General features: G+C 42.5%; 1 protein-coding gene across 13 annotated transcripts in view; it reads left to right on the top strand.

Moving 5' to 3' along the window:
* The window catches only part of CELF2 (CUGBP Elav-like family member 2), an 862,326-nt gene that overhangs the window by 699,320 nt on the left and 140,152 nt on the right, over window positions 1-22,854 (top strand). For all 13 annotated transcript variants that reach the window (XM_070391817.1, XM_070391760.1, XM_070391781.1 and 10 more), the window contains one exon: window positions 2,201-2,397. In XM_070391817.1, coding sequence (XP_070247918.1) covers window positions 2,220-2,397 — 178 coding nt within the window. In that variant the 5' untranslated portion in view covers window positions 2,201-2,219. The remainder of the gene's footprint in view (window positions 1-2,200; window positions 2,398-22,854) is intronic.

Consider the following 22,854-nt stretch of genomic DNA (forward strand, 5'->3'; position numbering starts at 1 on the left):
CTCCTTTGTGCTCCACTACGGGTGCATTTTTTGAGAAAGTAAAAAGGCCCTCTCGTTTGGAGAGACATGACGGAATGCATGCTCTAGAATTCTAAGTTTAGATGCCGGGACTGGTATACTCTCACCTAGCTCCTTCATTGTACTAATTGCTCTGTGCAGACAAAATGCACCAGCCCCATTTTTGAACTTCCGTTCTCCGTTAGCTGAGACCTGTGGCAATGCCTTCCTCTTTTCATTCTAGCTCATTGTCAACAGCACTAACCACAAGTCCTTCCTGCCCCAGAAATGAGTCTTGCCACACTCTAAGCTCTCACAGAGTTGTGAACACTACATTCTGCTCTGTGTGGGGCTCTGTCACCTCCACCCCACCAGAGTTAGCTCTTTGGGGTTAAAGTGTTGATTGAATTCTCAGAGGGTGATTTGAAAAGAAATAAAGGTGCACAGGAACAAGATAAATGACTGATCTGTAATATAAACAAGCATTACGTTACACCTAAATTGTTGCAAGAAGATTTTGTGCTCAATATTTTATTTAGCAGAACATGGTTTATAACAATAAGGTTGATTAGAGAATCCTCTGAAAGTGTTTCAAGCTACATGGTTTGATTGTTTATCTCACGGAGAAAAAAAATAGAGTGGTAAAATAGGGCGATTGGAAGAAGTAGAAATGAAAGGCAGGTCCTAGGGAAGAGTATTTGCCATCATTTTGAATACCTTGTTGTTATAACCCCAAGACTACATTGAAATGACACCTGCCGATTGCAGTGAAGTTTTAGTTTATGTGGGCCCTTTTTGATCTTTCTACCTCTTGGGCTAGGGGCTGGAGGACGATCATGGACCTGACTCTGTAGATATTTTGTCTGCCAGGTGTGCAGTTATTTAGGCGCATTTTATTTTCACGGGCTGAGATGCTGAACCAAGAGCACAGTATTGCAAATGCATGTTGCTCGGGGCATTCAGCCCTGTCTCTTGGCAGAGTAGGTGGGTTTAGGGAGCATTCAGAGGAGGGAAGACAAAGAGGATATGTGATTTTGCTTTATGATTTACTGAAGGTCAAACGGGGGGGAATCCCAATTAAAAAACGAACACCCTCATTATCATGTTTCATGATGGTGACTAGAATTGCAGGCTCTCTTCCAAATGGGGGCTTTTCAAGTCTTAAGGAAGATGGATATGTAAAGGCTTATGTTCTTGCTTTTTGTATCATCCCCAAATATTTACTGAAGCTGGGAGAAGAAAAGGCAGACTTCCCTCTTCTCACTTCCAAACGTGTGATTGTTTAGAACTCAAGTGCAACATCTGGAAGTCAGACACACAGAGAGCAATTTATGGAGTGTGAAAGATTTGAAATATTCAGTGTCCTTTAGCGGGAACTCAACTTTCTGCGGCTGCATTTTTTTTTTTTCCGGCACAAAGCAGGCAGTTCTGAGATCGCCTCTGCCTCTCTGAATTAAACCCTTTGTGCCCGGGTCCCATAAACAATGTGCTTTTTAAACGGGAGCCCCCTCCCCGCCCTGGCCCTTTTCTCCAGCGTAAGCAGCCAATCGGCTGCAGCCAGCCGCATTGCTGGAGCACTTTCCATTCTGAGCAGCAACAACGTACTAATTTGATGCACACATGGATGCCTCGCGCACTCTGCAAATTCATCCTCAGCATCTTGCATTAGTCATCTGACGGACTGCCAAGTGTTTCATTTTCTTTTCATGTGACTTTATCATTATCACCTCTCTTCTCCTCCCCCAAAAAAATCTCCAAAGAGGGGAGGGGAAGGGGAGCAATCCAGCAGAAATCCAGCCCTGCCTTTCTTTTCACTCGAGAGCCAGTGTGAGGCTGATAAGGCTGCAGATGCATTGATGGCAGCCTTGCAGAACGAGACCTGCACTTAACTTGCAGCTGCCTCCGAGCTGGGTTTCAAGATGTCCACGCCCCGGGTGACAGCCGGCGGGGCGCTGCCCTGGGCTCGGGCTGGGTGCTGAGCAGCAGCAGCCTGCAGTGCGAGCCCGCCGCCCTGCCACCGAGGAGCAACCTAATGGTGCCTGTGCTTTGTTTTAGTTCATCAAATTTCTACGACTCATTAGGCACTTTGCCCCACGCTCCTCTTCCTCCTCCTTCCGCCTCCCCGCCCCCACCCCGCTATTTTTTTTCTTCCTGTCCCTCACCGTGCAGCCCTAACTCTGGCTCCCGGTTCCCTTTTTGACAGTAACGGCACAGCCAACAAGATGAACGGCGCTTTGGATCACTCCGACCAGCCAGACCCAGATGCCATTAAGATGTTTGTCGGGCAGATCCCCAGGTCTTGGTCGGAAAAGGAGCTGAAAGAACTTTTTGAGCCTTACGGAGCTGTCTACCAGATCAACGTCCTCCGGGACCGGAGTCAGAACCCTCCCCAGAGTAAAGGTACAGTCCGCGGGGTGTGCACGGTTGGGGGCCTTCCTGGGTGTCCTGGGCATCGCGGCGGGAGGGAGAACTGCGAGCGGGAGCCGCCTGCTGCCCCTGTGCCCGAGGCCAGCCCGGCTCCTCCCCGCGCCCCCGCCCGCCTCCCGGGCAGGTGGACGGAGCGGGCCTGGGACGCAGGAAAGGAGGAGCGGAGGGAGGGGCGCGGCCGCGCCTCTGTCCAGGCGCGTGATCGCTCTCCTGAGGTCACTTTCTAGGCAGCGCAGGCTCCTCTTCCCCGGTGGAGTGCCAGCCTCTCTAAGGAATCGTGTTTCTAGTCTTGCATTTCAGGAGTAACTCTTTCTGCCCCTACCTTCCCCTTATTGCTCATGTAATTACAATTGCATTTCACTTTTCCATAGCCCGTGGGGATCCTGAGATGCCTTATAAACAGTTGGTGTGATCCCACTGCTCTAAGGAATAAAGGGTACACTTTTAGGAGGGATATCAATTATTGGGGTGTAGATGGACATCTTTAGGTGAAGTATGCCATCGGGGGCGGGAAGTAACACCCTAGTGGCCTGAGATAGTTAGCACACCTTCCAAATGCTTGTGGTTTACGCCCTTACCAGTGCTAAGACTCACGTGTACAATCTGGTGGTTTCTCCTGCCTCCATTTTAAGATGAGGGTGATGTTGGGAGGGTGGGGGGACAGTTATCAAAATAGAGAGAAGCCAGAAGCCTCTGCACCACATTGAAGCTTCAGTGTATGAGAGTCGTCCTTTGCAAGCTCTGTGCAGACTGAATTTAACTCCTCTGCTGCCACTTGGTCTCTGTTGATATGTTAACCTTGCTTTAGTAATTTTGTTCTTTCTCTGTTCTTGATCTCTTGGTCTTTCTGCCCAGGGCTCCTCTGTCTTTCTGCGGGTCCACATTTCCTTTTTCTCTATATCTTCCTATCTCTGTTCGGCCTGTTATTTTATTTCTTTGTAGCCTCTCACAAGAGCTCCTGCAAGCTCATTAGGGAGCACATAAACATGAGCACACACTTGTCTCTGAACCTCTTTCTTACTGTCAAGGTGAAGGGATGGGACTAAGTAACGATTAAAATCCTGATGGTTGTGACTCTGAGAAAGGGGTCATCTCTTGTGCCCTATAGTTGCAGAGGTCTGATAGGATTTTTAGAACCTTTTAAGAAATGTAAAAGCCTAATACGTATTTTATAAAGGTGAGCAAACATACCTTCCGATTCCGTTCCGAAGGCTCTCATTTTCTATCTCAAAATATAATCATGTACAGTAACACCAAGAGTACTTTCAAAAGAACATACATAAAATTTTGTCGCCACACACTTGGTTGTCCCTAAACTTGAAAAATAGGACATTAGGTATATAAAACAGAAGGATTAAACCCATCACAAATTAGGACAACGTTGAAAGAGCCTTTCTGAGTCATATTCCTAAACTGTTTACCTACATGTTTCCCAAATGGAAAATACTAGAATTTGGTTTTTGATACTTAACCCCTGCAGTATCCTACTTAGGAAAGACAGTATAATGCCCTGGCCTGGACTTAGCAAATGAGGGCCCCCCTACCGTGCAGAATGACACCCACAGGAAACTAGGCCAGAGGCAGGAAACTAGTGCTTCAGAGCAATAGCCACCCTTCATCCTTGGCTAGGAAAATGTGCCTCCAAATTTTAGTGAAGTCCGCATTTTTCAACATGTCCTCTGGTAGAATGCTCAAAGCTCATTTCTTGCTATGATGCCTGGTTACTTGCATTTTATCTTTGTATTCTACATGTGTTACTTTAGCCAGAAAGACCTTTCTCTCAGTTGAGTGAGTACTTGTACACGGCCTAGTTCTTCTACCATATTCTCTCTTTTTTCCTGATGTTCCTCGGAGCAGTCTCTTCATCAGGGTATGTTTGAGACTATACACTTCATTAACTTCTTTCACTGGGTTTTGTAACTAACTTCATTAAAATAGTTTGCATAAGCCCATGGTCTTAGAGGAAAAGGGACACCTGGTACGGGCTTTTTGAGCCCATGCTCTGTACCAAGTCCTATGTGAGAAGTTTTACATATGTTCTCTTCTGTAGTTCTTACTGAAATCCTGAAAGTAGGTGATATTAGCCACATTTTGCAGAGGAGGCTCAGAAAAAAAGTTAAGAAATGTTAGCCCAGTTTGCGCAGCTAGAAAGAGGTAGAGTAGAAATTTGAGGACAGTCCCTCCGTCTTCATGTGCTATGTACACCAGCTTGCTTCTCCATGAGGTCAGGCCATACACCAGCCTTGCTCTGCCCCGTTTCAGAATTGGGTGAGAGGCCTTCTCCTTGACCACAGTGTTCTCCAGGTGAACAAAAGGGAATTTTGCCCTTTAAGAGCAGGGTTGATTTGTTTCTGTCTTTGTGTTCAGTTTTTATGCTCATGGGTTTAGATTGTATATCACGCCAACTCATGGTATCATGGGATAGAAGCTACAGATGAAATCATTCAAATCTTACCTTTGGAAAGATAGGTCAATTTCCATTACTGTGAACTCCAAGTCTCACATCAAATATTGCTAGAAGTACGTGGGCTGTCAGCCAAAGCCTGAAAGGGTTTTTGTTATACAGACATCTCTGTTGTAACGGTATTTGTTGTGATGGGATTTGAGCTGTATAATGACATTCCTCTTGGAGGATTACAGGCCTTAGCCGCTTACGTGTAGAGAGCAACAACCACCGCTTTACTTTACACTGATACCTGTGTGTGTCATATGTCATTTACCTGTGTGTGTATAAAATAGGACCCCACATTTACATTTGTCCTGACTATACCGGCAGAGTACAATTATCATGTTTTCTCATGGCTGATATCAGAGTTTCAGAAATTAGAATTTTGAAGGCATTCTCTAAATGTGGTTTAAATGATCTAAGTAAGGCTTTTGGAGTGGCCTTGATTCATTGCCTTACTGACATCAATGATTCCAAGGAAGGAGACCAGGTCAAGGTATTACCTCATCCGGGTGATACAGATGTTTCTCCCACATTGCATCTGATATTCTGTTTAGACTTGAGGCATAAAAACTTTGTTCCATTTTTTGAAATCATCCTTTAAGAGTTAGGCCCTAAGCTATCTGTTTGTTCTCCCTATAATTGTATTTGTTGATCATGTAGGCTCAGCCACTTAGGGGAACCTGGCTAAGTCAACGATCCCACCTATTAGGACTTATGGAGTAGATATCTTATTCCCTGATTATTGGTCAAGTATATAGATGATGAGAAATACCGCATAGTAGTTAAGAGCATGGCTTTTAAAGTCAGACAAGCGTAACTTCAATTCCTGGCTCTACCACTCCTGAGTGTTGGCCTTGGGCACATTATTTAATCACATCTGAAAGTGGAGACAGTCCTTAGAGGGCTGCTGAAATGGAGTCATGCTTTCACAGAGCTGGAATATGGTAGGAGCTTATGATGGTGGTGGTGATTATTATTACAATTATTATCATCATCATCACTGTCCTCAAGAACTTGAAATCTAATAGAGACAAAGAGGCCAGCCAGTACACAGGTAACTAGAACCTAAAAGAATATGAAATAAGAGGAAGTAAGAAAGATACGAGCATATTTGAACTCTGGAAGTTCAGGGAGGAATGAATAACTTAAAACTACCTTTAGGAAAAGATGGCATCTCTACCACATCTTGAATGAAAAAAAAAAAAAGATTTCAATTAAAAAAAAAAGATTTCAATAAGTAAAAACAATGTTGGACATTACACATGGATAGACTGGCTTGATTCAGGAATGAAGGTAAGAAAATGTGGGGTGGCTTCTGGGAACTATGAATTCTCCCAGAGTCCAGAGGAAATGTGAAATACATGAAATGAAATGGAAGACGGGAAGGTCATGGTGTCTAGAAATATAAGCTCGGTCCAGTTCTTAGAGGGCCTTAATTCTCAGGCTAAGATATTTGAATTTTATTTGCTAGATTTTCACGAGTCTGTGAAAGGGGAGGGGCTGGGATCGGTGCAGTGTGTTATCTGAAGTACATGGAGTTAAACAGGGAGGCTGTTTATCTGTCATGGCAACAGAGAGGGTGGAATTGAATGGCACAGACATGACCGGGTGGAAGGAAGAAAAACTTGATAACTAAATTGAGGCAATGATGACCAAGAGATTTTGGCTTAACTGGGAAAAATGGAAAAGCAGTCAGCAATGGTGGGAACAGGGAAGGAGAGGACTACTCAGTTCAGTGTTGATTATGTTGAGTGTAGGTGCCATAGGAGAGTCAAGAAGGATGCAGGCCAAGAAAAGCCATTGGACTTGGCGGTTGAGAGGACTTGAGAGCGCTTCAGAAGGGTGGAGGTCGGGCTTGGGAGAGGATTGCTAGGTTTACGTGCAGGCCAGTGAGTGGAGTCTGCCCTTTCTGGGAGTCTGGTCGTGAAAGAAAGAGAGCTTAGATACAGCTTGTTTTTTAAACAAGAGATAAGAAGGCAGAGCAAAAAGCGATAGTGAAAGTGTAAGGATGATAGGAATCAGGGTCCTTATTGAGACCGGAGAAGTGGCTGAAGAGCACATGCGAAAGGGCGGAAAGAACCGACATTTGAGACAGCAGGGCAGTTAGGAGGAAGTAACAGAGAACTTCAGTCTAATGGGGGCGGGAAATAGACACTCAGTACAGATGCCTTCAGTCTTCTCAGCAGATAGCACATTGCTAAGAAGGTTGGGTGGAGTTGAAGACTTAAGAAGAATGGGAATGGTTTAAAATGACAGCTTTGGGAAAAGCTGATGGGGAAAGAGCAACAGGATGGACCCACTTGTACCTGGGCGGTGTGGATTTGGCGTGGGCCTTAGTAGTGTGGCTCTGTGCCTGTCCCTCAGTGGGTGAGCAGAGAAACGGAATCATAGGGAACCTGAGTTGGAGATGTGGTAGAAGATCAGGAAGGGTGCTGAAAGCATTAGAATGTTCTCTGAAGTCTAAGCTAGGGAGGCTGGTGAAGACAGAAGGCAGCTCCCGGTCTGGAGAAGAAGGAGAGGTTGAGGAGTTGGAGATCGTGGCTAAGGGTCAGTGGAAGAGGTGGCAGGTCTAGATGGTGTTCAGTGAGACCAAACTCAGAACCTGTAAGTGGTAGGGAAACCCTGTGCCGTGGATCCTCACTCTCTTGATATTTTAATTTTCATCCAATACGCAACCCAGGTTCATAGCACCCTGTAAAAGCTTCCTCTAATGACTGCTAGTTACCTTTGTTTAAGCTCAGTCGGCTAGGCATTGCTCATCTGGTTTTACAGAGAGGAACACTCAGGAGCCTGTGCCGAGTGATTAGAATAAAATCATTTGGCATTTCAGACTGTAAGGCGAAACCGACCCTCGGTCCTGCCTATTGCTCCGCTGATCCCATGTTACCCTCTCTTTGGTGACTTTGCAGCCAGAGAGCCAGAAATAGGAAGTAGCTTGTGTGGACTCTCACTGCGTGCCACAGGCTTGAGGGACAAAACTTCCCTTTTTCTAGAATTGTGCTCAGGTCATGGCGTAACTGCGGTGCAGCTGCAGCCCTCGCAGTGCTTGAAGCCCAGAGTTTTCTGGGTGGAACAAAGATTAAATTCAAGGCTCCTCTGGGAAGGGTTATTAACTTTAAATTTCAAAAAAGCACCTTTTGTAGTGGTTCTGATGCTGTTACCAGTTCTTGTTCTTGATGGTCAGGCAGCAGTTAGGGGGACGAGGGGACTGGCCTGGACAGCAGCTCGCCTTCCCCTTTGGTAATTTGATGCTTCTCCCCACCTCCACTGAGCTTAGACTGTGACAGAATATGAGTCCCTTCTTTCCATCGTAAAGGCTTGACTTCAGTCTTCAAGAATTCATTAATAAAATCTGCGTTTGTTCTAATCTTTTCCCAGTTCAGTACAATGGAAAAGTTTCTGGAGGATGAGATGAGATGGCCGGAATTAAGAGGGAGAGTAGAAGGGGAGAAGGCTAAAAGGCACCAACGCCTAATTTTACTCATTTCAGAATTTGGCAGGAGGACAGCCTTGAGGGCAAGAGATTCTTCTGTGCTCTGGTAGAATGAGGGCAGGCCCTGGAAAGTCGGGAGACTTACAAAGTTCTATCACAAGCTAGTTTAGAGAACGTGCCTCAGGTTTTTTATCCTTACAATAACAGTAATGCCTACCCCAGAGTTGTTTGACATATTCTGTGAGAGAACAATTCGAATGCTGCTAGTCTAAAGGGAGTTGGTAATCTTATAAACTTCATTCTTCTTTAAAATGTGGAAGGTTTGTAAAGAACATTTTTGACCTTTTTATTAATGGAATCATATTGGAGGAGTGCAGTGGGAGCGGAGAGGTTCATTTTCATATTTTATGTCTTTCCTTTATTTCTTTAAAAAAAAAAAAAAAGAACTGTCAGAAACTTCCCTTAAGTAATAGAAATGGACTTGGAGCCAGTTTTTTTAAGGCAATGTCATCTTGAAATCAGTAATTGAGGAAGAATTGAAAATGTGGGCAGATGAGCCAATTTTACATTTTAATGCATACAAGCAAGGGCTGGGATTTCTGCCCTGAATTTCTTGAAAACTAGGGTTGCTGCCCTAGATTTTCTGGGACAGTCCCAGTTCTGTTAGTGCTGCCTCCGTGGCCTACAGGAAGGATGCTTTTCATCCTGATTAATTTTACGTTAACAGAAATCACTATGTAACTTATTATGACATCTTTTCTTTGTGGGCTGTCTCAGGTCCTACTGGTTAACAGAAACACAGTCAGAATTTTTGTATTCATGCAGGATCCTTATCATATCCTTGGAAGAGATGCAGTCATTTGTTACATTATATAGTTGTTGCTTTTTTAATTTAATATTCTTTTTTTTTTTCAAAATGGAGGTTTTAATTATTTCAACATACACAGATTGCACTCATAGAACTGACTGAGATAAATGAGATTTTAAATAATTCTCTTTTAAGTTATCGTGAGAAAAAAAATCTCTTTAAATACTCCACACCTGGTGCTTAGAGACTGGACCACGTCTGTCTTGCACAGAGCTGGATTTCTGTTGTTTATATCAAAGAACAGCTTCTACCCTGGCACATAGTATCTCTCCTGGGCACATTTTGAGTCTTACATCTCTGGGGAGAAAAAAGAAGTGAAAGTGGGGGGGGGATAGATAGGACACACCAATAGAGCCCAAATCAAAGACAAAAAGACATTACTTAAGGCTGCTTTAACCATTTTGTTTCCTTCTCCTCTGCCTGGGGGACATCAGCAGGTCCCCAGTCCTCTTGTCCCCAGTGGACTTGCATTTCTGGCATTAAAGTAGCAAAAAATAAAGAAAATGGCTCTGGACAATAGGAGGACAGACTGTTGGAATTCCTCCAACACATATTACAGGTTGACTGAAAGAGCTTCGTCTGGGGCATCTCACCATGTGCGTTGCTCAGTGGTGCATTTATAGTTTGCTTAGAAGTCTTCGTCTCCCTGTATTTGTACCCAACGAGATTGCTCGACACTGGAGGTGCTTCACCATCAGTTACACAATGGTACCACTCTGGGTGGCCATCCTGTGGGTCATTATGAAACCAGCCTTTAGCAAGGAGAGGTCCAGTTTCCTACCCGGAAAGAGATGTGTTTCAATGGGTAATGCTATTAGTCACTCTAAATACATGTGCTTCACCTGGGAATTGGCTTCGCGTGCCCTGCTCTCCCTCACTCACTCCCACTCCAGAGGCTCCAATGGGGTTGCGAGGTTTCCTTCCTTCTTCAAACTTTGCTTCTAATGAAAATTTAAAATGCACCATAGCTAAGTTGTATTTCAGAAGTGTTCAGAAGGTTAGGATTAAAAATATAAATAAAATCATCACATACCTTTTAAAGAAGTTTATTATCTGTAAAAAGTCCAACCGTAGTAAAACGCACAATGCTCTTAGTGCAGTTAGTACCATTTTCTTATCTTGTGTTCATAAATTCTTAATGTTCATTCCTGGACACATGGCCACAGATGCTAAAGAGATTTCACCTTGAGGTCTCTGGATCCTTGTTCCTTGTCCAAATTTCACTGGTCCTCAGCCCATTCACTCTCATGCTTTGTTTTCTAATATTGGCTAGCCCAAACCTCTTACTAGAGCAACTCTCTCTCCAGCGAGACGTGTGTGTCCGGGTGTACCATCATGAAATGCAGAACAGTCGTTATGTTCTTCAACACCATTGGAAGCTAAAAAGGGATGAAGAGAGAATTGGCCAAATGGGAAAAAGTAAAAACTAAACTGAAATAATATGATTTAGCAACAGATTGGTATAGATTATATGCTCTGGTAACAGAAATGATACTAGTGTGTTGGCTTTAAGGACAATTGGTCAAGAGATTTGAAAATGTTCTGGCTCAAACTGTGAAAATCAATGGAAAATCAGTTAGACATTAGGTATCTCAGTGCTACATTAGGTACCACACTAGAGAAATTTTCAGTGAATTAGGTCAAATAAATGTATAAAAGAATCTGGTTCTTCAAATATCTAAGGATATTTTCAGAGCAGCTTTGGTGAGCACATGTGATGGAGAAAGGAACTTGGGGAAAAAAAGGCACATGTGGCATGATGGATTATGATGTACTTGGATTTCACACGGCCTCTTTCTGCTGAGTCACATTGACACATAGGTAGCTAAAAAAATTAAGATAAAACAGGTTTCACTATAAATGGAAAAGGGAGCTAGTTAGCTGAATGGGCAGATTATAATGGTAAAAACTAATGGGTCAAGGAGAATGGGGATGGCAAATGAAACACCACAGGAATTGGTATTGGGATCAATATTTTTTCACTTTCTATGTAAATGACTGAGAAAGATGTCCTTAATCCAGTATCCACATTCTGGCATTAATTCAAATTGGAGAAACCAAATTGGAGACATATACTCCGGACAGTAATCAGTTTGAAGAATAATGTAATGAATTTCTCAGTTTCCATTAGAGGATCATAAATTAGAGTTCGAGAAATGAATTAAATGATTGAAACAGAATATCACTTATTACAGTCTATAAATGACCCAAAATCTGGACATTTTAAAGTGTTTTGGGGTCTGTTAGGCCTATCTAGGCCAAGTTCACAGCCTGACCTGTATGTGGATCAAGACCTGTCTCCCCATAGTCATCTTCATGGTTGTGGCAGATGAGTCCATGAAATGCTGCTCTTTTGTTGCCTTCTTTTTAGTTTAAGGTAAGAAAAAAAATGCTTCCCCAAACTCTTATGGTTTAATGGAAACAGCACCCAGCATCCCAGACATGTAGAGAGAGAGAGACTTAATAATAGGGAGAGTGAGGGTCATAACAAACAAGGCCTCAGACAAGTTAATGGTCAAAATGCTAAATATTACAAATGAAGATACCAGACACCAAGTGTTAAGGGGCAGGTAATTCACCACTTGTCACAGAGTGCTTTTCACTCCTATGTAGGCCACTGTGCCCAATATTAGGACACATTACTGAAGATATATCAAGGAGATGGAGGTTTTCTGAGGGAGAGCAGCATGAGTCTCTAAGGTCCAGGAAGGTGAGCCCAGATGGAAAGGTCGGGAGGTTAACTTAAAAGGCCTGAGAGCATTGAGTCACAAGAATGAAAAGAGGGAAAAGCTGTAGCAAAACATAAAAGGAGGGATCGTGCTTTCAAAAAAGTTAGAAGAGAATATGATTGAAGTTTTGAAGATGCTAAAGTACAGTGTGAGGCTATATATAGATAAGCTCTTTACATTAATGCTAAACCCCAGGATTCTGCTGCTTATACTTAAAGTGTTGGAACGGCAGGCAAAGTGTAGAGTTTGAGCCAAACTTTTACACAGAAGAGGTGGTGAACTTAGAGAACATGATGAAAGTTAAGGAGAGGGTGGGGGCAGCTAACTACAGATCCCCAGGAGTGCACCTCTGGCCAGTGCTCTCCCAGGGCTAATGCCCAGCTCTTTTGTAAGAGGAATTTGGAGGGTAGGGTAGCCATGAAAGTCTTGGGTCCCATTTAATATTGAATTTCATGTAGAATAGAAAATAATGAAAGGTTTGACCCCGAAAGTTAAGTATTTACCAAAGTACCAGTCATGTGGCAATAAATATTTATCAGCTCCTAGTGTGTGTAAGGCATTGTACTTAGTGCTGAGAATATAAAGGTGAACAGGCCATGGTTTTTGCCCCAAAAAGAGAGAAGTTACTGAGCGCTATGAAAGGCAGGACTGACTTTTTTTTTTAAAACAGAGAGCCAGCTTTAGGTTAGCAGTGCCCATTTGATGCACGTGTGCGTGCGTGCGTGCGTGCGTGTGTGTGTGTGTGTGGGCGTGTGTGGGTGTGTGTGTGTTCTCCCTTGGAAAATATACTCGAGGCCTCAGGGGCAGAGAATCCAGTGCTGTTCATACAATAAAGGTGAAATGAGAGTGTTACAAGAACCCAAGATCATGTGACCTACGAGTCCACCCCTTTCCCTTTCAGCAACCTGCCCTGTACATCCTTTTCCTTCTTCTTTCTCCTCCCTTTGCAGGGGTGGGGAATGTCCGGCCTGCGGGCCCTATAAGGCCCATGAGATCAGTTAGTCTGACCCTGCCAAGGCATTAGGGTGAGTTAAATGTTTGGCCAAATATAGCAGTCTGACTTTTAAGTTGATAATTTTGTATGGCCCACAAAGGATGTTATAAATATCCAAATGGCCCTTGGCAGAAAAAAGGTTTCCTACCCCTGTTTTAGGGAGTATAGGACAAGAAGAGGATACAGTTTCACTAAACAAATCTTTCTTGGGGTTCTCCATTAAACCTAAGGATGTATAGTTTGCAGCCCTCCTGTTAGTGTGACTAGGATGTTGGTAATGCGTCAGCTGGCCCTCACCTCCCTCCTCCTGTGTAACAGTGTTTGGCACAGGATCCTGAAGAAGAGAGTCCGGCTGCTACCTGATAGAGCTCCATCCAGTTGACGCTAATTGCCTTGCCCCTCATGGGAGGTATTTGTGTACATGTGCTCATACATATTTTTCAGACTTTGTGGTAACCCAGAGTTTTATTTCTTTGCACATCATTTCTTCAAATGGCTGTGTCCACATAGCAGACTTGTGAGGAATAAATTGTTTAAAGAATAGTAAACGTTAAGTTGCCTCATGCAGTGCCTGGGGGATGGTGGGAACTGACGGAAGGATAGTAAGTCATATATGATAGATGTAGAAGAGAAACACAAAGGTGAAAAATTAGCCGCGGCATATGGTATCTTGATTTTGTGAAGTGTGTATTAGGAAGGGTTATTTTTAAATGTCCATGCACAGAAACCTTCTGGTGCTTCTTTCTCAACTGGTTTGCTAGAAAACATTATACTGCACAGTTTAAATCAGCACTCTGTGGGGAAAGAGAAAGACCTGGTGGAATAAGGCAGGGGAATAGGCAGTCAAGAAAAACAGGGGTCTATGGGGAAAGAGTGTCAGAGTTGGCAAAACCAACATTTAAGACTCAGAATCAGACACCTGATTCCAAACCTCAGTAATTTTTCAGAATTTTTGATCCTAGTGTCCCTGGCCCTGAGGACAGTGGACTCTTTCAGAATAATTACATGTTATGATTATCTTGCTTTGGCCCGAACTTCAGTGGACATTCTGTAACCACGGGAGGCCTCGTGTCATGGCGCACAGCACACTGACTGTGTTGATATTGCACTAGACTTCCTGTTTGGGATTTTCAGGTGTGATTTGCTTTTATCTTCAGCACACAGAGCTTTCTGTATGATTTGTTCCAAGTTGACATTGTGGACCAGTTGACTAAACTCCCATCAACAAGATGATACTTTTGAGTTATTTTTGAAAGTGTGTCAATTTTTTTTTCATTCTTTTACACAGCCTCTCTTACTCTCAGCTGCCCTTGGTTTTGAAGGTGGCTGATTGGAATTAGAGCAGCATTCTGTGACCATGAAGGGAGTGCAGTGTACTGACTTCCACAGCAGGACTCTCTCTGACTCCTGAACTCTAACCATCCTCATGAAGATCATTTCCACACAGAGGCTAGCTCCTAACCTTCCCCTGCACCTACCCAGAATCACCTTGGGTTTCAGAAGCCTATGTGGAGTCACTCATTTTGGACACAGTATCATTAAAAGAGTCACAAGTGTGAAAAGGAAATTGGCACATTAACATCAGCTTTTGTACACATGAACATCCCTCTCTCTAAAAAAAAATATATATTATATTATGAAGGCAGCCCTTACATGGCACTTAGTCTGTTTAGTAAAGAAATATTGTAATAATTGATACCAACTCTGAGTAGTTTTTTTTAACATAGAGTTAATGAAATCTAATAAAGAAGTCGAGTTTTTACTTTTCACTTTCTATGTTGCTTCTTAAAGATTCTCTAAGGTTGGTTGGTGTTTGTTTAGTTGGGTGTTTATGTGTGTGAATTTTATAGAAAGAATGGTAGGTTATTAAAGAGAGGATGTGAACCAAAATGTTTGCATGAGTGAAGAAAATGAAAAACATTGCTTAATTTGTGCACTCTACTGCTGCTCAGGAGACATACCCTCCTTTCCCACTTCCGTTAAGGAAGGAGGAAACAGACCCTCTTAGTTTCGCTGTCTAGATTGAATCAAATACCTCAGTGGCAAAACAGTAAATAGTGCTTCCGTTGTTTTAACTCTAGGATGCTAATGAGTTGTCCAGGTAGTTAAGGCATTTTGGACCATTGTTCTTCCCCCTTCTTTTTAGGACTCAACAATAACTTGTTCATTTAGGGTAAGAATGCAAAGTAGCCCAGGAAGGTTAAAGGGGACCTTTCCTGGCCTTCCATGCCCAAATGCTTTCCCATTATTGTGCTGGAAGCTGATGGGAGAGTACCAGGGCCCTTGGCAGCTCTGTCAGTCCCTGATTGAAGTCAGTATCCTGGTGGTGATCTTAGAAGACGGCCACTGTGTGGCTCTGTGAGCCAAAACCTACTTTGGAAAAACATGGCTTTGCGGTAGGATAAATGAGACAGTGTCTGTGAAGTGCTTTGAGGTGTTTTGTAAGGAGTCCGGTGGATCAGCAAACATAGCGTTCTCCTCCAGGAGCTGCTGACATACTGCCTGCCCTCATCCCTTCCGCTCGCCTCAGTCCGACTGAGTAAGCAACCTGGTTGTGCAGAACAAGTCCATGCAGTTCCCATGCCCAGTCCTGTCTCCTCTTTGCCAAGTAGGCTGCTGAGTGTGATGCTCTCTTTGTGAAGTGGACATCTGTCTAATGGGAACTGGATTGCGACCACCAGTTCATTTTACGCAGGCCACCATACAGCTGCCAGATGGTGGCGGGTCTGAGCTGTTTTGCAAGTCCAACATGGCCTGTGTCCCACGGGAGGGGTGGGAAAGTGATGGGCCCCTCCACTAAGCCCATGTCCCTGCCTAGGGCAGTGCTTCCAAGAGCCAAGGCTTTGCTCTAATCTCTTTGAAGGAAGAAAAAAGACTTAAGAAAAGGTAATGAATAAATTAAAGACACATATTTTTTTTTTTTTTTGAATCAGGTCTTTTGGGTTTTCCTCTCTACCTAATTGTACTCTAATCTGTACTTAGGAGCACAGTGTTTAAGTGGGACATGTCAGGCTTTTACACCACAGGTTAAATTCCAAGGCAAATGAAATTGTGACAGTTTAAGAGGAGACAGGACGAGCCTGTGTCAAATGGCAGCGTGTGATTGTTGCGTGTAGAGTAATCAGTAGTTGGAGGGCCTGCCACATACCTTCAGGATGCCATGCTGAGGACGCTAAGGAGATAAGAGAGGGGCCCGCCTCTCTGTGGCTTTCTCTCCCCTGCATTAGCTGAAGGGCTGCATGAGGATATGTAAAACTATTGGTTGGATCGCCCTAGCAACACAAAATGCTGTGTTGACACATATTCCATCACATGTTTGCAGTGAAAACACTGTATTTTTAGAACACTTCAAAGTGAGAAAACTGTTAAGCCATATCACATCCTCCCTTGCCCTCCGGCCACTTCCCCCACACCCCTAGGAATCGCCCCCACTTTATAAAAGGGGAACCTAAGACAAAGATTAAGTGATATTTTGAGCAAGGCTGAGAATACCTGGGAAAATTGCTGATCTGGCCTTAAAATCTAATACATCCTTCGAAGTAATTTTTATAATGCTTCTCCTTCTTTTACCTACACCATGTGAGTTCTTTATGACCTTAACTCTAAGCCTTAATATTGTATATGGAGTTCAAAAGACAACTGAGTTGCCCATTTACTCTGCTGGCATTGATTCAAATAAAAATAGGCACAAAATACTGTACTGTAAAAATCAAAGCTCCAGGCACACTTTGAAAATCTTTTAGAACTTATAACACTTATTTTCATAGGTATCTTTCATGTGAGCAGCTTAAATTGCCTGTTAAAAAATTTGGCCTTTTGTATCTCTGAACTTCCTGTGCCTAGCTCAGTGCCTGGCAGGGCAACAGACATTCAAAATTCGCTGCGGATTGAATGAAGGAAGTAACTACTGCTTACCCATTTTTACAGAGTTGCTGCTGAGAAACAGGGAGGCTTCCATTCATTCTTAGGACATATTTGAGAGTCGTATGTGCTAGGCAGTGTGCAGTGTACCAGGGATACAAAGACAAAAGGTGTGGCCCTTGTCCACAGGGTGTTCAGATCTACTGGAGTGGGGCACATCAAGGCCAAGGGGGGTAGGGCCAGGGGCGGGGGCTTGGGGAAGGAGTCTATCATATTCTTCCTTTTTTTCCCTGAAAGTTCTCCAACCCAATAAAGGTTAAGAACAACAGCAATGTACATCTAGGGGGAAGGAACATCTGAGTTGTTCAACTTGTATAGTGTTCTGCTAAGTACAGTAAGGCCTCACTTAATGTTGTCGGTAGGTTCTGTGACTGTAGACAAAATAATGTATAACGAAACCAATTTCACCATAGGCTAATTGATTTATAAACAAGAGTTAAGTTCCCAGGGCATCTCATCAATGTTATAAAGCAACGACATTATTCGAGGCCCCACTGCGCATGCTGAAAATCAAGCCTTCAGCTAGGAAAGCTTGTTAGATATTTGGGGAAGGCTGGACCCACCCTTAGCCCTCAGCACTGTTTCAAAACAAGAAACTTTCCCCCCAGTCTTCTCAGTCAGCACCTCAAACACCCAGGGCTGAGGTGTTTCTCAGATGAGCCTGTGTTTTTTAGCCTATAATTTGGGGCCAGAAAGGGGGGAAAGTGGGCCAAATAAGTTAAAAGCGTTTTATAAATTGTAAAACTCCATGCGAATGTGAGGTGTAATGTTTAGGTGTGTGCTTTCGTGGTTTAGGTTCAACCCCATGCCATGCTGAGCCTCTGTTTCAGCCTTCGCCTACCAGATACAGTGCAGCTTAAACACTACTGCGTGTTCCAAAACAGCCCTTGGAGACAAAGTGCCTAGGTCTCTGACCAGCCTCTCCCACCTGCTTCCTTTGTGTCACCTGACACCGCCGTGCCTCAGTTTCCTCATCTGCAAAATGAGTAGTGTTGTTTTACAGATTGAATGACATCACTTATACACAGCACTCAGAAAAGTGGCTGGCACATAGTAGGCTGGTTTTTCCCACTTTACTCTAGATGAGACAACTGAAGGTCACAGAGGTTAGGGGAGCCATTACAGCCTAACTTTGACCCCAGCAACAGCTCAGTGTGCAGCCTGCATTCCTGACAAAGTGGCCTTTCAGCTAAAGCAGGATCAGTTCTCAGTAGTATCAACAATAACAACAACAACTAATATTTATATGGGATAATTGCTATGTGTCATGTCCTAAGAATTTTATACACAATATCTTGTTATAACATACCCTCACAACAAATCTATGTGGCAAATACTATTTATTGCACCCATTTATAGCCAAGAAAACTGAAACTTAGATAACAAATACATCCAAATGAATGGCAGACATGGAATTCTAACCTAAATAGTTGGTTTTTAGAGTCTGTATTCCTAACTATTTTGATGTCTTGCCTCTGGGGTTCCTACAGCATTCTGGATATATCTCTATTCTAAATATTTATGATTATTGCACTAAAATTACGTTTCACTTCAAAAATCTATACTCCTCTGGGGTAAGAGTTACCTGTGACATCTCTGTATGTCTACCACTTAGCACAGTATGTGGTAACCAACAGAGGCTTCATAATGTTTGTTAAATTATATTGAATTACTAGAGGCCCGGTGCACGGGATTGTGCACCAGTGGGGTCCCTCGGCCTGGCCTGCGGACATACCCCAAGGGGTCCTGGATTGTGAGAGAGTGCAGACCAGGCCAAGGGACCCCACTAGTGCACAATCAGGGCCGGGGAGGGACCGCGGGAGGGCTCCAGGGCATGTCTGGCCCATCTCGCCCAGTCGCGATAGGCCGGATCCCAGCGCAAGCTAACCTACCAGTTGGAGCGTTTACCCCCGGTGGTCAGTATGCATCATAGTGACTGGTCAAAAGGTCAAACAAATGGTCAGACACTTAGCATATTAGGCTTTTATTACATAGGTTTCCCTGGATACTTCTTGGATCTTGGCTCCCATGCTCTGAGTCCTGCCCACTTCCTATACCTAGAGGATTATTTCTTTTTCCCAATTCTGATTGTTTTTATCCTGGCCTTTAAAAGCCTAGTGCAAATGCCATTTCATTCATAAGGCTCCTTCTGGGACACTCCATTAAATTCCACTCTACCGAAATTCCCATGGCATCATGCCCCCGCTTCACCCTGCAGATTCTTTCTGTGTCATACTGAAGTTGTGTATGTACTGGTCTTGAACTTAAAACTTCTTGCAATTGGGCTATTGTAGTCCATTGCTATAACTTACAGAACCTCGTAGAACTTCACACAGTGCCTTAAAACTGTAATAAACATTGATTGGGTGAGTGAATACAGAACATTCAAGAGAAGGGGGTATTTTTCCCACCAGCGATTCTCCGTTCTTTCCCCTTATTTTTGTTTTCATGCTTTGGAAGAGAGGGCCCCATTGCACTCCTGGTTTGAATCAGCTGCTGGGCACTCTGTGGAGCATGAAAAAATATTGTTTCAACTGAAGCAACGGAAGTAAGAGAATCATTTTAGGGTGTCACTGTAGTGTGAAAAGTTTGACATTTAAAATAAAATAAGGAAGGAGAAAAACAGTTCTCTCTGTAGTTGGAGCCCTCTGAGCAGCACGCTCACCTGAAACCCCGCCAGACTCACAGATGTTTCCTTTGGCTCCGGAGTGAAGAAGCGCACTGCCATTCTCGGGAGCCGTGCCATTCTGGCAGGACTGGTGTAGCGGGAGTGGGGCAGCAAACAGAGAAATGACTTCATCGGCCTTACATTTCCAGTGTCTTAGAGCCTGTGGTGCACCTTGCCTTTGCCCTCCCAGTGTTCATACATCACTGCATTCACTTGGTGCCAACACACACACAGCCTTTTTATATGAGGCTACAAAAGCTCCACTTGGCTGAATGCACTTTTGAAACTCTGTGAGATGAGGACCTGGTAGACTTTGCCTCTCTTCGTGATCCTGGAAATTCCCTCAAGGTCACATGTAGCTGAATGGAACTCTTCCAGACTTGGGTTTTCTCCCCTCAGAGACGCAGATTGTAGCACAGAAGGAAAGGTATCCACCCAAGGGGAATGCGGAAGAAATGTCAAGTTGAAAGTGTGGGATTCCAGAGGCTCTGTGTCTTGCCTCTCACTTCTAGTCCCAGATTTTAAGCTGCCCCTTGGAATGAGATGGTCTGCCAGCATCCAGCCTGTTCAGTACTTGAATTTACCTGCTCTTCCTTTGGTCACCCTGTTGCTGTTAAGGGTGCCACCTGCCTTCCTGTCAGCCAGTCTCCAAATCTTGGTTATACCTGACTCCTACCTTTTCTTGCCCTCGCACCCAAATCTTGTGAGTTTGAGACTTTTGTGTTCTCACAGCCATGTTTTCCCATTCCTACCACTTTTTTAGGACATTGCAAGTAGCCTTTCAATGGTTGTTTCTACTTAACAGAGTTATTGAAGCATAATTAATACTAATATACAATAAGCTTCACATTCCAAATTTGTAAAATTTGGTAAGTTTTAACATGTCTGTGCCTCTGAAACCATCACCACAATTAAAATAACAAACATATCCATCACCTCTACACACTTCCTCATTTTCCTTTGAAATCCCTTCCCTTCCCCTCACCACCTCCCCACCCACTTGCTGTCACTGTAAGTTTTCATTTCCTTTATGTAAATACAGTCATATAGCATGTGCCTTTTATTTCTTTTATTTTTGGTCAGGCTAGTTTCACTCAACATAATTATTTCAAAATTCAATACCAGTAATTCATTTCTATTGGTAGTTCATTCCTTTCCATCTCTGAGTAGCAGTTGTTTGAATGGATATGTGCACTACAGTTTATCGTTTCTCCTGTTCATATGCATTTGGTGGTTTCCAGTTTTTGACTATTAACAAAAAATGCTGCTATGAACATTCATGTACAAGTATTGGTATGCTTTTGTTTCTCTTGGCTAGACATTTAGGAGTGGAATGGCTGAATCATATGGTAAGTGTATATTTAACTCTCTAAGAAACTGGCAAACTGTTTTCTAAGGTGATGATACCATTTTATAGTCCAGCAATATAGGAGTTCCTCTACATCCTCAAAAATGCTTGGTATAATCAGTATTTCTAATCTTAACCATTCTGATAGGTGTATAGTGGTGTGCGTCACTAATTTTCATACAACTAAAGATGCTAAGCACCTTTTCATGTGCTTATTTGATATCCGTATATCTTCTTTGATGAATTGTCTATTAAATCTTTTGCCAATTTCTTACTTGGGTTGTTCCCTTATTGTTGAGTTTTGAGAATTCTCAATATACTCAATATTCACGTCCTTTATAGGATACATGTTTTGCCAGTATTACTGCCAAGTTGTGTCTTGTCTTTTTATTATCTTAGCAGTGTCTTTAAAAAGCAGACATTTTTAATTTTAAGTCATTGGTTTTGTAACACGGTCACAAGCAAATAATAATAATAATAATAATAATAACAAGAACAGTTTACTTCCTTTCTAATATAGGGACCTTTTTCTTGTCTTGCCTGATTACACTGGCTAAAGCCTTAGGACAGAGTTGAATAGACATGGTGAGAGTGGGCATCATTATCATGTTCTATATCTTAGAAGAAAAACATTCTGCTTGTTGCCGTTAAGTATGATCTAGCTATGGGTTTTTCACAGATGCCCTTACTCAAGTGAGGACATTGCCTTCTATCCCTATTTTGCTGAGCATTATTATCACAATGGATGTTGGGTTTTGTCAAATGCTTTTCCTGCATTGATTGAGATGATCATATGGTTTTCATTTTTTTAGTTTGTAAATATGGTGACTCGCATTGATCAGTTTTCTGTGTTAAAGCAGCCTTGCATTGCTGGAAATAAACCTCACTTTATCGTGATGTACAACTCTTAGGTTATTGGATTCTCTTTTGCTTACATTTTTGGATCTGTATTCAGCAGGAGTGTTATTATATTGTTTTCTTCTCATTTCCTTGGCTGATTTTGGTTGAATATAACCCCAGTCTCATGAGTGATTTACAAAGTACTCTCTCCTCTTCAATGTCCTGGAAAAATTTGTATTAAATTGTATTATTACTTTCTTAAATGTTTGCTAGAGTTCATCATATAAGTCATCTGGGACCCAGGTTTTCTTTGTGAGGTTAAGCACAAGTAAAATTCCTTTAGTACATATAGACTTACATGTACTAAATCTATGTACATATGTGTACCTGTATTTACCTATAAGTCTATTTAGATTATATATTTTTCTTGAGTTTCTCTCCTTTAGAGGATATGTCTGTTTCACCTCAGTTGTCAAATTTATTGGCATAAAACTATATATAATCTTCTTTTATCTCTTTAATATCTGTACAATCTGTAATGATGTTATCTCTCTCATTCCTGATATTGATTATTTGTGCTCTCTCTCTTTATTTCCTTCATCTGGCTAGAAGTGTCTCATTTTATTTTTTTGCTTAAAGAACTAGCCTTTGATTTTATTGATTTTTCTCTATTGATTTCTACATTGATTTTTATCACTTCTTTTTTTTTGGCTTACTTTGGATTTAATTTGCTCCCATTTTTATAGATTTTAAGGTAGAAGCTAAGGCCATTGATTTGAAATCTTTCTTCTTTTCTAATGAGCACAATTAATGGTATACAATTCCGCCTAACTACTGCTGTACCTACATTCCACACATTTTGATATGTTATAGTTTCATTTTCACCTTAGTTCAAAATGCATTCTAAGTTCTCTTTTGATTTCTTCTTTGACCTGTGGTTATTCAAAGTATGTCATTTAGTTTCTAAATATTTGAGGATTCTTCAGAGATTGTTCTGTTACTGATTTCTAATTTAATTTTATTGTGCTCAGTGAATATAATATACCTTGAATGTCTTAAGACTTTTGAACTTATTGATAATTGTTTGATGTCCCATAATTTGGCCCATCTTTGTAAAAGTTCCATGCGCCCTTGAAAAGAAGATGTATCCTGCTGTTCTTGGACTGCGTGTTGTGCAAAT

Source organism: Myotis yumanensis, unplaced genomic scaffold (genome assembly GCF_028538775.1).
Source record: "Myotis yumanensis isolate MYYU_CA2020_CCGP unplaced genomic scaffold, mMyoYum1.0.hap1 SCAF_1, whole genome shotgun sequence".
Classification (NCBI taxonomy): Eukaryota; Metazoa; Chordata; class Mammalia; order Chiroptera; family Vespertilionidae; genus Myotis; species Myotis yumanensis.